The sequence below is a fragment of the Panthera onca genome, chromosome C1, assembly GCF_046562875.1.
Source record: "Panthera onca isolate mPanOnc1 chromosome C1, mPanOnc1 haplotype 2, whole genome shotgun sequence".
Classification (NCBI taxonomy): Eukaryota; Metazoa; Chordata; class Mammalia; order Carnivora; family Felidae; genus Panthera; species Panthera onca.
In genome coordinates, this window is record NC_138346.1 from 91,593,736 (window position 1) to 91,606,861 (window position 13,126).

Consider the following 13,126-nt stretch of genomic DNA (forward strand, 5'->3'; position numbering starts at 1 on the left):
GGCGCTGCCGCAGAGTGGGGCGCTCTCCCAAGGCGTCCGGGGCTCCAGCCCCACCTCCCCGCTTCAGCCTTTCTTGTTCGCAGCCCCCCACGCCCCGCCCAGGACGCTGCTGTTGCCTACGCTTCAAACTCCTTGGGTGTTCTCTCGGAGCCCTCTTTCTCGCAGCCATACAGGGAGACTCCCCCCGCCCTACCTCCCCAGTAAAACGAGAGCGGGTCAGCGGGCACCGGACAGGCCCTCTGCTGGGCGGGGACGGGGGCAGAGAGGGCTCCGGGCCTCCCCCGGCTCCGGGACGCGCTCAGCTCTGCTGTGCAGCTGCACCGTGGGGCCGGATCCCTAGAGCAGCCTCGCGCGGGAACGGGTACCAAAGCTCCCGAGCCGCCGCCTCCGGCCCGCAGGCGTCCCCCGCGCTCACCCATACCCCGGAACCCCGGAGTCCCGGGCACCCCTGGAGCCCCGCGTAGCGTGCGGGTCTCGAGCGGCCCCACACGCTCCTTTCCAGGCCCCCTCCAAGGAGTGGCGCGCTGGGGACCCCAGAAGCACCTCCCGCCAGCCCGCCCTCCCCCTTCACCTTGCCCGCCCGCCCACCCGGCCCGCGCGGCGCGGCGCGGCGCTGCGCTTGGATTCCGGGAGGAAAGCGCCGCACAGTGTCCCTGGCGTCTTCAGTCCTGCCCCTCGAAGTGGAGATGCGCGAGAGGCAGGCAAGGGCGCGCAGCTCGTGAGACGCCGCGCCAGCCGGCACCATGCGCCTGCGGCCGCTGCCCCTCGTCGTGGTCCCCGGCTTGCTGCAGCTGGTGAGTGCCCGGCCGGCTGCGCGCCCCACGCGCTGGGGACGCGTTTCGGCGGGAAAACCGCGCGGGTGGCCGACTCGGAAGCCGAGCCTGGGGCTTCATGGGACCTTGGGGCTAGGAGTGCGCGGAATGGAAGGAGTTTGGGGTTGCTTTAGGGGTTAGAGGGGAAGGATCGCAGAATGGAATAGAGGGGATCTGGAGGCGGATGAGGGGCTTAGCAAGGGTTGGGACTTGAGAGCTGGGGTAAAGTAGGCGGAAAGTGGCCGGGAAGAAGGTGCGAGAGGGGATGAGGGTACCGGGATACGATGAGAATGGTCTGAAAGATTTGCCTCCAGCCCAGAGTTTGAGGGGCTTGGTGGTCTTTATATTTCACATGGTATTTTGCCCAGATGTCTGCAGACACTTCTTTCAAACCCTGACATCGTGCCTCCTTGTTTTTAGGGTCAGAGGCTCCAGGCTAGGGGAAAACTTAAGCAAAGGACCGATTGGGGGGTGGGGGGGAACGCAGACTGGATTTCTCTTCGTTTTCCGTCCGGCGCTGGGGACTGGGATGGGGATTTCTGCCGGTGGGGATGCAGGGTCTAACTTTCACGCCAAAGTCCACGCTGGAGCCCCCTCTCGGGAATCTCCAAGCAGTATGTTACCAAAGACCTCTACTGCCTGGTCTGGCGCCTGAAGGGGCTCTAAGGAATATGAAGGGTATTAGATAGAAGGTGGTTCAGGGTTCGCCAGCGAGGCTTTGGGCGACTGCTCGCGTTGTAACTATCTTCTCTCCTCGCTTTTCCCGCGTGGCGCCGTGCTCGCCTCCTTCCGAAATATACCTACATACTGTATGTATTGCTAGTTAATTCTATGTCAGGGAGTCACCAGTAAAAGCGTCAAGAGGACCACTTTTAAAGTAAAATTACAGAAAGGGACTGCTTTCGCCTGTGTGATGGTTTTCTCCTGCTCTCTTGGCACTTACCTTGATACGGTGCTGTTAAAGAGAGCTTTCTCCAGATCCCACGCTTTTTGGTCCTCATACTTAAGATTTTACTCAGTTAGCTCCGGGCTGTTAAAAAAAGGTTAAGGAAGCCAAGCACTTAGAGAATGACAATGTCTTCTCTTCTCTTCTCTTCTCTTCTCTTCTCTTCTCTTCTCTCTTTCTATTATTTCCTTCTGGAGGGTAAGAACAAGTAACTTATGAAAGTTTCTCTATCAGATGTATGATACTGTAGATGCAGAGATACTTTGCAAGTTTGGAGAATGGAAGGGATTCTAAAAGGTCTTAGTGAAGGGGAGAGGATAAGAAAGAGCCTGGCCATTCTCCTTAAAACAGAGATTAGCTCCACTTGCACAGCATTAAGTGAGAAATTCTTCAGTGGCATCAAGAGGAAAATGCAGTGGTGTTCCCAGATGTCCTTCAGTGAGCCATCACATGCTGCCTATATACAATACTGCATGTTACAAGACATTTTAAATCTAAGGCATTGTGCATGCAACATATATGCCACATCAGACTTTAGTGTCACTTGCTTTTTCAAATGTTTAAGCTGGATTCCAATAAAAGGTGATCTGGTCAGCAGCATTTGTATGGTGTGTGTAAGTGAAACTAAAAGCCTGAGGAAATCAGGTACTTAGGTAAGGTCTTCAGGATATCTTCATGAATCTCTTAGTTCGTTAATTTAATTTTGCATTCAGTGACCATGAACTGTGTATGTGTTCCACTGTGTTAGACTCTTAAAGATGAGGAAATACATTTGGGCATCTGTTGGGAAAAAGTTCTCCCATCAGCTGCTATACTGGAAATGTTAGATTCTTTTTTTTTCCACAACACCATAGTCAATAGGGAATAGGAAATACATCTTGAAGGAATTATATACCCTTCTTAAGAGCTAGATTCTAATATTACAGCACGGATTGATTGATTCATTTTTAAGGAAGCTTATGTCAAATTCTAATCCGTTTTTGGATTGTGCTTGGGTTGTAATGTTGTTTTTTTTTTTTTCCTGGAGCACTTTATCATGTTAAGTGAGGTGGGAGCTGCAGCCCTGTAATAAGCCCGCATTTCTTACACTGCCATCCTTTTGGACAATAAAAGGCTGTTTACATTCTCCACGTTCTTAGAGCTGTTTCCAGCCTTATAACACAAGGAGGTTACGGTGTAAAGGAAAACAGAGTGGCTTAGGAGGGTGGATCTAAATGAAAACATTCCCCAATCCCATCATGTACCCCACCCCAGCAGGTATAAAAAAGGGCAGATCTAATTCCACCCTTTGGGTGGCTCACAGCTTTAGTCTACCTTTTCCAGCTGATATTGAACTGATTTGCTAAGTCCTAACAGCAAGTGGATAACATGTTTTCTAGATTTGAAAACTAGTCTTTTAATTTTCTAGGAACTAGAAACATATGTAGTTAGTAGAGGTGCCATTGGGGAGGTGGGGGGGGGGAGGGGCGGGGCAAGGTTGGGTTATTGCTGGAATCGCCTTTTACTTTTTCATCCATACTGGCAATCTGAAGAATATACTTTTTAAAAACTGCTAAATATTTTAAGTGAGTAGTGCATTCATTTGGGGATGTTGAAATTTAATTTTAAGAAAATTGCCTTTTTCATCAAAAGCAGTCACAGGGAGTTGGGTCTAAATAAGTCACTAACCACCTGATACTGGTACAATAGCTAGAATGTTTTTACTTATTTTTTTAATACTTAAAATTTTTAAGAAAACAATAAACTGAATTGATAAATATTCCAGGCAACCTATGAAGTATGTGTGTATGTTACTTGTCCCTGCCCAGTTTTCCTTGCCTGCGTGTGTCCGGTGTTTTAACAGATAGGTTACTTTCCCTAATTAACAGGATTACTAGGCATTTGCAAAATTTAAATATCAATCCTGAATGTATTATTTTCTCTGAAATCCTTATTCAGCAACACATTCTTTATTACAGTATTAACAGCGCATTATTTCTTTTCTGCCATCTAATGATGAGAAAATTAGCATTTGAAATTAATATTATAATACAATGAGTGTTATTTCCTGACATGATACAAAGACTTTGCCAGATGACAACTTCTTACAGATTTACATGATAATGTGTAACTCATAATAAGTGTGATTTTTGCCTTTAAGTAAAAAGCAGATTGTAAAAAGATTAAATTTGAATTTAAATGGATTACTAGCTTGAGTTTAATATAAAATTCAGTGATCATTTTTTAAATAAGTTTGTTACACATTTCAACTTGTTTTCTGTGATATAATAATTTTATAAAGTAAAATATAAATTAGAAGTGATGTAAGGTAGCGAATTTTAGAATTCTATAAAATCAGAATACTTGTGATGCAGGTATTACAATTTTAAGTTCATCCTCGTAGAATATCATCCCACATAAACTTACTAAGGGTATTTTGTTTATCCTTTAACAAGTTAATAATTTTAGTATTTGTTTAGTACAATATTTGTACTACATATTTATTCTCAGCTCTATATTTACAAAAAGTGGTAACTCATGACTGTCTTCCATTCAGAAATCACAATTTCCCTCTTAGAGTTCTGATCAATAAACATCAAAACAGTATTTTCTAGTGTAGGATCAATAGTTGTCTGTTGGCTAGATGGCAATGCACAGTAGAACTACTGCCATGTCATGGTTACCACTTAGAGTTGGCTGGGCATTAAAATTAATTCCTCATTAAAAGCATCATTATCTTAGACATTTTTAAAGATGAGAATCAAGATCACACAGCGAAGCCCTCCATTCTAGCCACTCTTCCAGTGTAAATTGTGTCCCTCTGGTCTGTTCTGAGATTTATGTTATCTGGTTCAGTTTTAAATGCCTTTCACACAGGAAACTGACTCCTCTTGGGAACTTATTTTATAGCTTAATAGATTTCCAAATGGAAAAGAAAAGCTTTCTTAATCTTTGTTCTGTTTTGCTTTGTTTTTTAATATTCTTTTCTCATTGTTTTTGATTAATGGTCAAAATGCTAAATAAGGCAGAAGGCTTTCTGAAAAACCTTTTAGAGGTTTTACATTGTCAGCTTAAAATGTGTAGCTCTTGCAAATCGAATGAATTAAGAAATGTTGATTTTATAATACGTTGCCCACCTTTTACCTATGAAGGATCTAATCAATACACTTTGAGTGATTTAGACATTTAGCGGTGGCGATCAACAGTGAATATCAATGTGTCAAGGGTTGTGATTTCGTAAAAGCTTTTCGTAAAAAAGACGTCTCTTACTGTTTACATATTCTGCGGACTCCTTTACCTGAAGCATTGCTGGGTAAGATTTGAAAAAAGAATTATAGCTGCACACTCAAGTGCCTACAGTTAGGGCTGTGTCAGCGTTTCTGTAAAGAATCTCATTTCTATCTTAGCCATAAGCATTATTGCCGGTAAGAAGTTGGCATTTAATATCTGGATTTGGGAGTCAATTATTTTAAAGCTGCTTTAAAAAATTGGACCAAATGATTTTGGGCACTCACCCATGTGAGGCTACTCTCTCAGTACTCTTATGGTATGCAACAAACTAATTTCTGTATTATTTTGGCCCAGAGGTTATAGTGTTTAACGTATTTTAAATAATCCTTTCCCAGTTAACCTGTTTATTGCATCATTGTAGGATTTTGTAACATGACTTCATCAAGAGTGTTTTTAATGGTGCCAAATTCAGATGCCCTAATGATTGTTTTTATGAGTCTTTATTTGCTAACAATCTACTTAAATGTTTTACTATTTTTGATATGACCAATGGTGTTGATGACGTCTCTTTATGTTGATGGCATTCTTTATTTCAAAACCCTTTAGAAAAGGATCTAAAGCAATTTACAGCATGGAGTTTCATACTATAGAAAGAATCCTAAGATAGAATTGATTGAAAACTTCTATTTTATGTTATTTTTAATGTATGAAAATCTAGAAAAAAACCTTCAAACAAATGTTTGGTTCATTGTGCTCTAAGATCAATATATAATAAGGAATTCTGTTTCTTTATGGAACGACCATTAAAAATTAAAGTTTCGTTATTTAAACCCAAAAGCCATAGAACATATTTTCCTTTTTCCTAGCCAGTCATTCAAGAAATTAAAATAGTGTCTTTAAAATTGCATTCTTGTGAATTCTGTCTTTCTTAGGCAATGGTCATACGGTAAGAGACAAAGGAAGTTTTGTACTCTTAAACTACAATAATAACGTTCTCTGAGATTTGCATATACTCACCCTTTTCAAGTTTCTTTTATATGGTTTATCACGTTCTATTCTCCCAATAAAACTATAAGATCTAGAAGGATGTCTTAAACATTTCCATTTTGAACAATGCATTCGGTGTTCCATTTCTAAATAAATTGCACCCTCAACAAATATTGACTGACTGACTGTTTGAACCCAGACTACACACCGAGAGAATAGCAGATGTTGAGGACATAGCAGCCAACAAAATAGGACTGGCCTGAGAGTGTGAGTGTGTGAATGTGTGCACATACATGTGTGTGTATGTGTCTTGGGCAACTCATTTAACAACCTCAAACCCTTCATCTGTAAATGAAGTCATTAATGATAAAGTGGATGAAAAATGATTTCTGGCATCACTCTCCTTTTTTTAATACATGGTAACAGTGTTTCTGGATTTTTCTTTTTAGGAATTACATCTTTAGTTACTGTACAATTTAAAGTATGTCTTACAAACATATTGTTTTAAATATAAATTTTACTTTGAGTTTATGCTGTTAACCACATCACAAAGGATATGTATATTTAGAAGTAGATTTAAAACGCTGCAAGATTGACTAATGTTATCCCTGTTATGGGAAGGGAAAATTAGTTGAAAGTAGGCAAAGGGAATTGATGAACATTTATTTAACCCATATAATCAACCAAATCAATAAAATTTAAATTAAAATTGTGCATTCAGGCTCTTTCCCCTCTATACTATTTTTAAATTGTAAACTACTAACATCTAGTGATTACTTTAATTTAAATAAAAAGTAAATTGACTCTCAGTTAAATTCTAATTATTAAGATAAACAACATTACAGTTTAATACTGTACTTCAACCAGAAAAAAGATCATATGACTTTTGTGTGCCTCAATAGAATCCAGCCTATTTGACGCAGAAATACTTTTAATTACTAAGATTTCAGGAGTTCAAATGTAAATGGTACAACACTTTTAAAAGAAAACCAATAAAGAGCTGGTATGTGAGACCCTATCAAAGATGGAGAAATGTCAGTGGTCATAACTTTAGGCAACAAGCCATCTGAAACAGACTGACTAGTCCTGGGGATCAGTCCAGCTACACTTGAAACAATGTAAATGTCTAAAAACGAACCCTGACTTTGTGATATTGCTGTTTGGACCAAATAAGGTGATTCTAGGGTCAAAAAAACACTCACTTAAATCTCTTCATGCAAGAATATGCGAGATTGTGATTTTCAAGCATTGTAATATAATACTGACACTTTTAAAATCTCTCTCATCAATTTTACCTTAAGTTACCTAGCATGTATATATATTCATTCAAAACGGTAATTAATTTAAGAAATAGTCTAGATGATTTGCAAGGAAAGACCACATGTTTAATTTATATGGTTATATGAAGTCCACGTGATTTCCATTCCAGAATTCTACCCCTCTTTTGTGTGTGCAAGCTTAACCAGTGAAAGTGATCTATTGAGTCTGACAATCTGCACAACATTTTGAACGGATAATGTCTACAGTAAGAGAATTGAGACTCAAAAGAACTGTTTAACATTTTGTAGTAATGATAACGATAATTTTTATTAACAAAGTTTTGCATTTTGATAATCCACGATAGAAGACAGTTGGGGTCAGTATAGGAATATTGCTATGGAAATAAAAAAGGAGGTGAAGTTTTCAAAGGTGTGTTTTCCATAGTCGCGAATTCACGTGTTGCTCCTATGTCGATGACTCCCAAATTTGAACCTCAGTCTCTACCCTGTTGTTCAGGATCCAAGGCCATATCTCCAGAGCTTACCGTTCATTGTAACTTGGATGTTTTACTACTTTCTCAGCTTAACATATTCAAAGCCACACACATCTTTCCTGAACAAGTTCCTTACACTATTCATGGGTTTAGATCTTGAGGTCACCTCTTCCCCCTTTTTAATGTCTGGTATCCTTGTATTCAGACAAGTGACTTGGAATAAAGCACTACATGGTTTACTACAGTCTTTCACACATGTGATCTCATTTTATCTTCACATCAGCTTGGAAAGGTAACCAAAATAATAGTTACTGCATCCACTTTACAGATGAAGAAACAAAACCTTTGAAGGTTTCAGACATGGACTGTAGACCAGAAAAAGATAAAACTTGAATCATGTACCTAGTCCAGCTCTTAGGTCAGGCAGGTCCATTTGTAGCAGAAGGCTGTGAGATCTGTCTTTGATGTCCTGAATGATAGGCTTGAGGGACACTTCTAGGAAATGTCTCATTCTGTTCAGTGTCCATGCTGTGGTAGAAACCTCAACTCATTCATTTTAGGAATGTTTTAAACAGTTTCTCATAAAGTCAAAGAAGGTAAACACAACAAACAGATTCTTGGATCATGTCCCTTAATAAGGAGTTCTATTTAGGACTTAGCCTCATAGAGTTTGCCAAGTACTTTGGCTTTTATACAGCTTTAGGGTTAAGTTGTTGGCTAAGTAAATATGGTTCCAGTTAAGATCAACAGAGGATTTGAGAGTTCCTCTAATTTCTCAAGATCTCAACCTGTACCACTTCGGATTGAAAAAATGAAAAGGAAGAGAGTGAAAAGTCTTAATTTCTATTAAAGGCCATTTAATCCTGGTTGTCTAATGGGCAGGTGGGAATATGAGAAGGAGCCTGGGGGATGGGGCGGGGCTACCTAGTAGGTGCTTACACTGGTGCAGAACTTGCAAGCATTCATATTGAATTTTGCTTTACCAGTAGCATACTTCCTCTTGCTGTCTCTTCCCTTTCTTACATTTTATGACAATATGTATCTTATTATAAAGGTAATAATATATCATAGTAGATTTTGTTGGCTGTCCACCCAGATCTCTTTGAAATGTTGAAAAGACATTTCTATGGACCACCCCTGTAACCTTCGTTCCCCACCCCCAGCCTCCACCTTTTGGTTTCTATTCTAACACTGGGCAACTGTGACTCTCCTTCAGAGGAGCACCCCAGGTGTTGGTGTTGATGCACCTTGCCAGAGAGCACTCAGAGTCGCATTGTCCTGTTCCCTTCCCAGCCCCTTCAGCCAGCTCTTAACAGATAAGTGACTCACAGGTGCCAGGGTGTGAAAAGCCACGTTCCCTTGCTCTGAGATGTAGCAGAATGTTCTGGAGTTCCCTTTGAGGCAGCAGGCTGAATCTACCTCAAGTGCATTTTGCTTGAGATCACATAGTTCCATGGCTTCCTTCCATTCTCTGACCTGCGGCCTCTCTCCCTTACCCGACTTCCCTGCAACCGCTTCATGATAAATCACTTGCATTCAAACACTTGTCTCAGGATTTGCTTCTGGAGAACCCAACCTCAGATTTGTTTAAATTTTTTTTTTTAATATTCATAAAATTTAAAGTAGCCATTCTCAGCCTTGTCTGCTTTCTGCCTTCTTGCAGTTAGAGATAATCACTAATAATTTAATGTATATTTTTCCAGAAATTGTAGGTATATATGCTTTTATCATAATTATAACAATACAATATTCTGTAACGTATTTTTAATACAATAATATATTGTGGCCATTTTTATGCAATATAGAACAACTTGTATTTTTGAGCATTCATAGTATTTCACAGCATTGACATACCATAATGTATTTGATTAGTCCTTTATTAATATTTTGATTGTTTTTAATTTTTTTAGTATATTTGTGAATATATAAAATGAATTCCTAGAACTGAAAATACTGGTTCAATGCTGGGAATGTACAATATGGTTTTTGGTAAATATAAATTACCCCCTAAAAGACTATACCAAAATACAGTACCACACACAGTGTATTTGCATATCTATGTCCCTATCTGAATAGTGTTTTCCCTCTTTTTTTTTTTTTAACTTTGCTAATCTATTAGAGGAAAACACCTCATTGTTTATTAGGAAGGTAACGTGTGTTTTCATATTTAACCATTTGTATTCTTACTCTTATAAATTTTCTTAATTTTTCCATTTTTTCTACAGCTTTAAACTTTAATATTTTTTTTACTTTGCTTTTGCGCAGTTGTTTATTTTACTATTCTTGGACATTTTATACATTGTAGAGTTGTTGTGGACACTGTTTCTATGCCTGACATTTAAAAATTATATTTTGCTGGAATATAAGGAAATATATTTATTTTCATATATTTGTGTTTATATGAGTAGAACTCAGAAATGTAATTTCTGAAGTAATTTTTATTTTTAGTAATTCTTAATTTGATTCTCCTGGATTTTATGTATAGACAATTATATTATCTATAAATAATCTTATGTTTGGCTCTTTCTATTAAACACTGATGCCTCTTGAATTAAAATTTATTCTCCTAGCGTATGGAGTAGAAGCTTCAGAATATTGTTGACTAACACTGGAAAGGTAGGTATTTTTTTTCATATTTCCAACTGTAATGTAAACTTTACTAAATATGGTGTTTCCTTTTAGCTTCTGATAATCAATCAAGTTACATTCCAAATTAAAATAAATTTGTTGATCATAGAGGTCGATTTGAGATATGTTTTCAGGATCCTTCAAAATGATCATTTTTTTAAAAAAATGCCTACCTCTTTATGTTTCTTATTTATGAATAGTTATCCTAATAAACTGCTTAAACCAAGTTAAATTGTCTGCATTTTACTGTATTTTTAAAAAAATTTTTAAAGGTTTATTTATTTTTGAGAAAGAGAGAGATAGAGTGCTAGCAGGGGAGGGGCAGAGAGAGAAGGAGACACAGAATCCTAAGCAGGCTCTAGGCTCTGAGCTGTCAGCACTACTTGTCAGCCGGGCTCAAACTCATGAACAGTGAGATCATGATCTGAGCTGAAGTCAGACGCTTAACTTACTGAGCCATCCAGATGCCTCAAATTATCTGTATATTAATACACTGATACATGTGTTTTTATATTGTTAGTATTTTGTTTAGGAACACTATTCATAAATAAAATATAGCAAAAGTGTAACACAGCAGGTTTTGCATTAGGATTATTCAAGGACCATAATTAGAAGGACTTCTATTTATTCTTCTCAGTTCTGGGAGATATTAAAATAGTTGAGAATTGCTTTCTCTTAGAAGTTTGTTAGAGGTTATTTAATCCATTTGAGCCTTTTTGTTTTAGGAGAGAGCTTTTATTTTCTTTTTAGAGAGAGAAAGCACGAGTGCGAGCGGGGGAGAATGGCAGAGGGAGAGGGAGAGAGAGAATCTTAAGAAGTCTTCATGCTTAGCATGGATCCCGACATGCGGCTTGATCCCATGACCCTGGGACCATGACCTGAGCCTAAATCAAAGTCCGATGCTCAGTCCACTCAGCCACCCAGGTGCCTCAGGAGAGATTTTTTTTTTAATGTTTTAAATTTTTTTTTTTTTTTTTTGGCGGGGAGAAGGGGCAGAGAGAGAGACCCACACACACAGAATTGGAAGCAGGCTCCAGGCTCTGAGCTGTCAGCACAGAGCCCTACACGGGGCCTCAAATTCATGAGGCGTGAAATCTTGACCAGAGTTGAGGTCCGACACTTAACCAACTGAGCCACCCAGGTGCCCCAGGAGAAACCTTTTATAAACATTTCATTGTCATTATGACTCCTTCTCCTTTCAGATTTTTTCTTCAGCCCTTATGGAATCGCTTTTATTAATTTTAAAAGAAAATTATGCATTTTTGCATATCTTCAGATTTATTTAGCATAACATTATATATGTTCTTAACTTAATTTTTAAAAATTTACTCCACACTTTTGTGAGTGCCATATTTCCCCCTCAAGTTTGTATGTTTTGGAACAGGAGTAGGGAACTGCCTTCATTCCCTCTCTAGGTCTACTGCTGTAACTGGAAGCTTTCTGTGGCAGATTCCATGGTTAATTCTATACAGTCCAAGGTGAATGAAGCCTCACATTAAGGGGTGAGCCTCCAGGCCGCGTCCCTCTTTTTGCTCATTAGAGGACTTTGCGGCCACCTGGGAGCTGGCCTGGTGCCTGCATGCACTCCTAGCTCTTCCTGGGCTGAGCGTGGTGGTGAGAAGAGTGTATTCCACATGGGGTAAACCCTAGCTTAGTGCTCAGGTGCTGTTCTCCTTTGTCTTTGTTGGTTGCAGACTGCTCAGCATATCCGGCTTTTGCATCATTCTGATTCACTCTTCTTTCCTTCCTCTAGAAGTTCTCAAATCTTGTGGACTCTTGGCATCTTTGCTTCTTTCTAGCACCGCAATGCATTCAGTCTTATTTTTGCATTCCTAGTTCATTTCATTGGAAATTTGGGAGGGAGGCAAGGTAAATACATTCACTCAGCTTTCCCCTGCAACTGGAAATCTTTTAGTCATTTTTGGCTCATTTTCTTCATCCCCTACAATATCCATTCAGTCACAAAATCCTATGAAATTTCCTTCCAAATCCTTCTGTAAACTGTCTCTTCCTCTCCACCTGCTGCCATTTCATCACTACAGCAGCCTCCTAGCCAGTCTACTTTATTCCAATGCAAGCCTTCTAAATTCACACCACATGTCATAGAATCATCTTTCTTAAATCTTCCTTTGATTTACTATGTCACTCGACTTTTAAGAATGAGATTGTGATTCCCTTTTTCTTAACACACCTAGTCTAAATGTTTCTACCTGCTTTTGCGGCCTTAGATTTCTCATCAAATATTCATCACACACTGATACCCACAGCCAGGTCTGTATCTTTAATACTCCATGAGTACTTCAGATGAGGGGAAAAAAGCATACGTTTAGATGTCAGATTGACTTGGATTCCAGTTCTTTTTTTGGCATCTTGGACAAGCCAATAAATCTACTCAATTTCAGTTTCTTCATAAAGTAATGTCAATTATAGCTATTTCATAGGGTTATGGTCATTATATACAAAAATGTAAAATGCCCAGTACCTAGAGTTAGCTTAACAAAGATCAGTTTTCCTTTCCATCTGCAACACCGTCAGTTCTTGGTGTTCAAGCAACAGAAGCTAACAATGACAAACTTAGGCAGAGAAGAAACTCATGAAAACAGGTGGCTCATGTGAAAGGTTGCAGAACCAGGCATGTCTAGAGCAGAATCAAGGGTCTAGGTATCTGGAAGGTATCAATTGGACAAGATGATGAATAAATGCCAAGCTTTTTTTTTTTTTTTTTCTGCAGTTCTTGTTTTGCTTCGTTTAATACGTCATGCTCTTGGCTTGGGTCATTTTCCTTGGCTT

At 39.3% G+C, this 13,126-nt stretch overlaps 1 protein-coding gene across 1 annotated transcript in view; it reads left to right on the forward strand.

Annotated features, from left to right (window-relative positions):
* Nucleotides 1-633: 633 nt before the first annotated feature.
* NXPH2 (neurexophilin 2) overlaps nucleotides 634-13,126 on the forward strand; it is a 112,625-nt gene continuing 100,132 nt past the window's right edge. Inside the window, exon 1 of the mRNA XM_060626119.3 lies at nucleotides 634-794. Within this exon, the coding sequence (XP_060482102.1) occupies nucleotides 744-794 (51 nt within the window). The 5' untranslated portion in view covers nucleotides 634-743. The remainder of the gene's footprint in view (nucleotides 795-13,126) is intronic.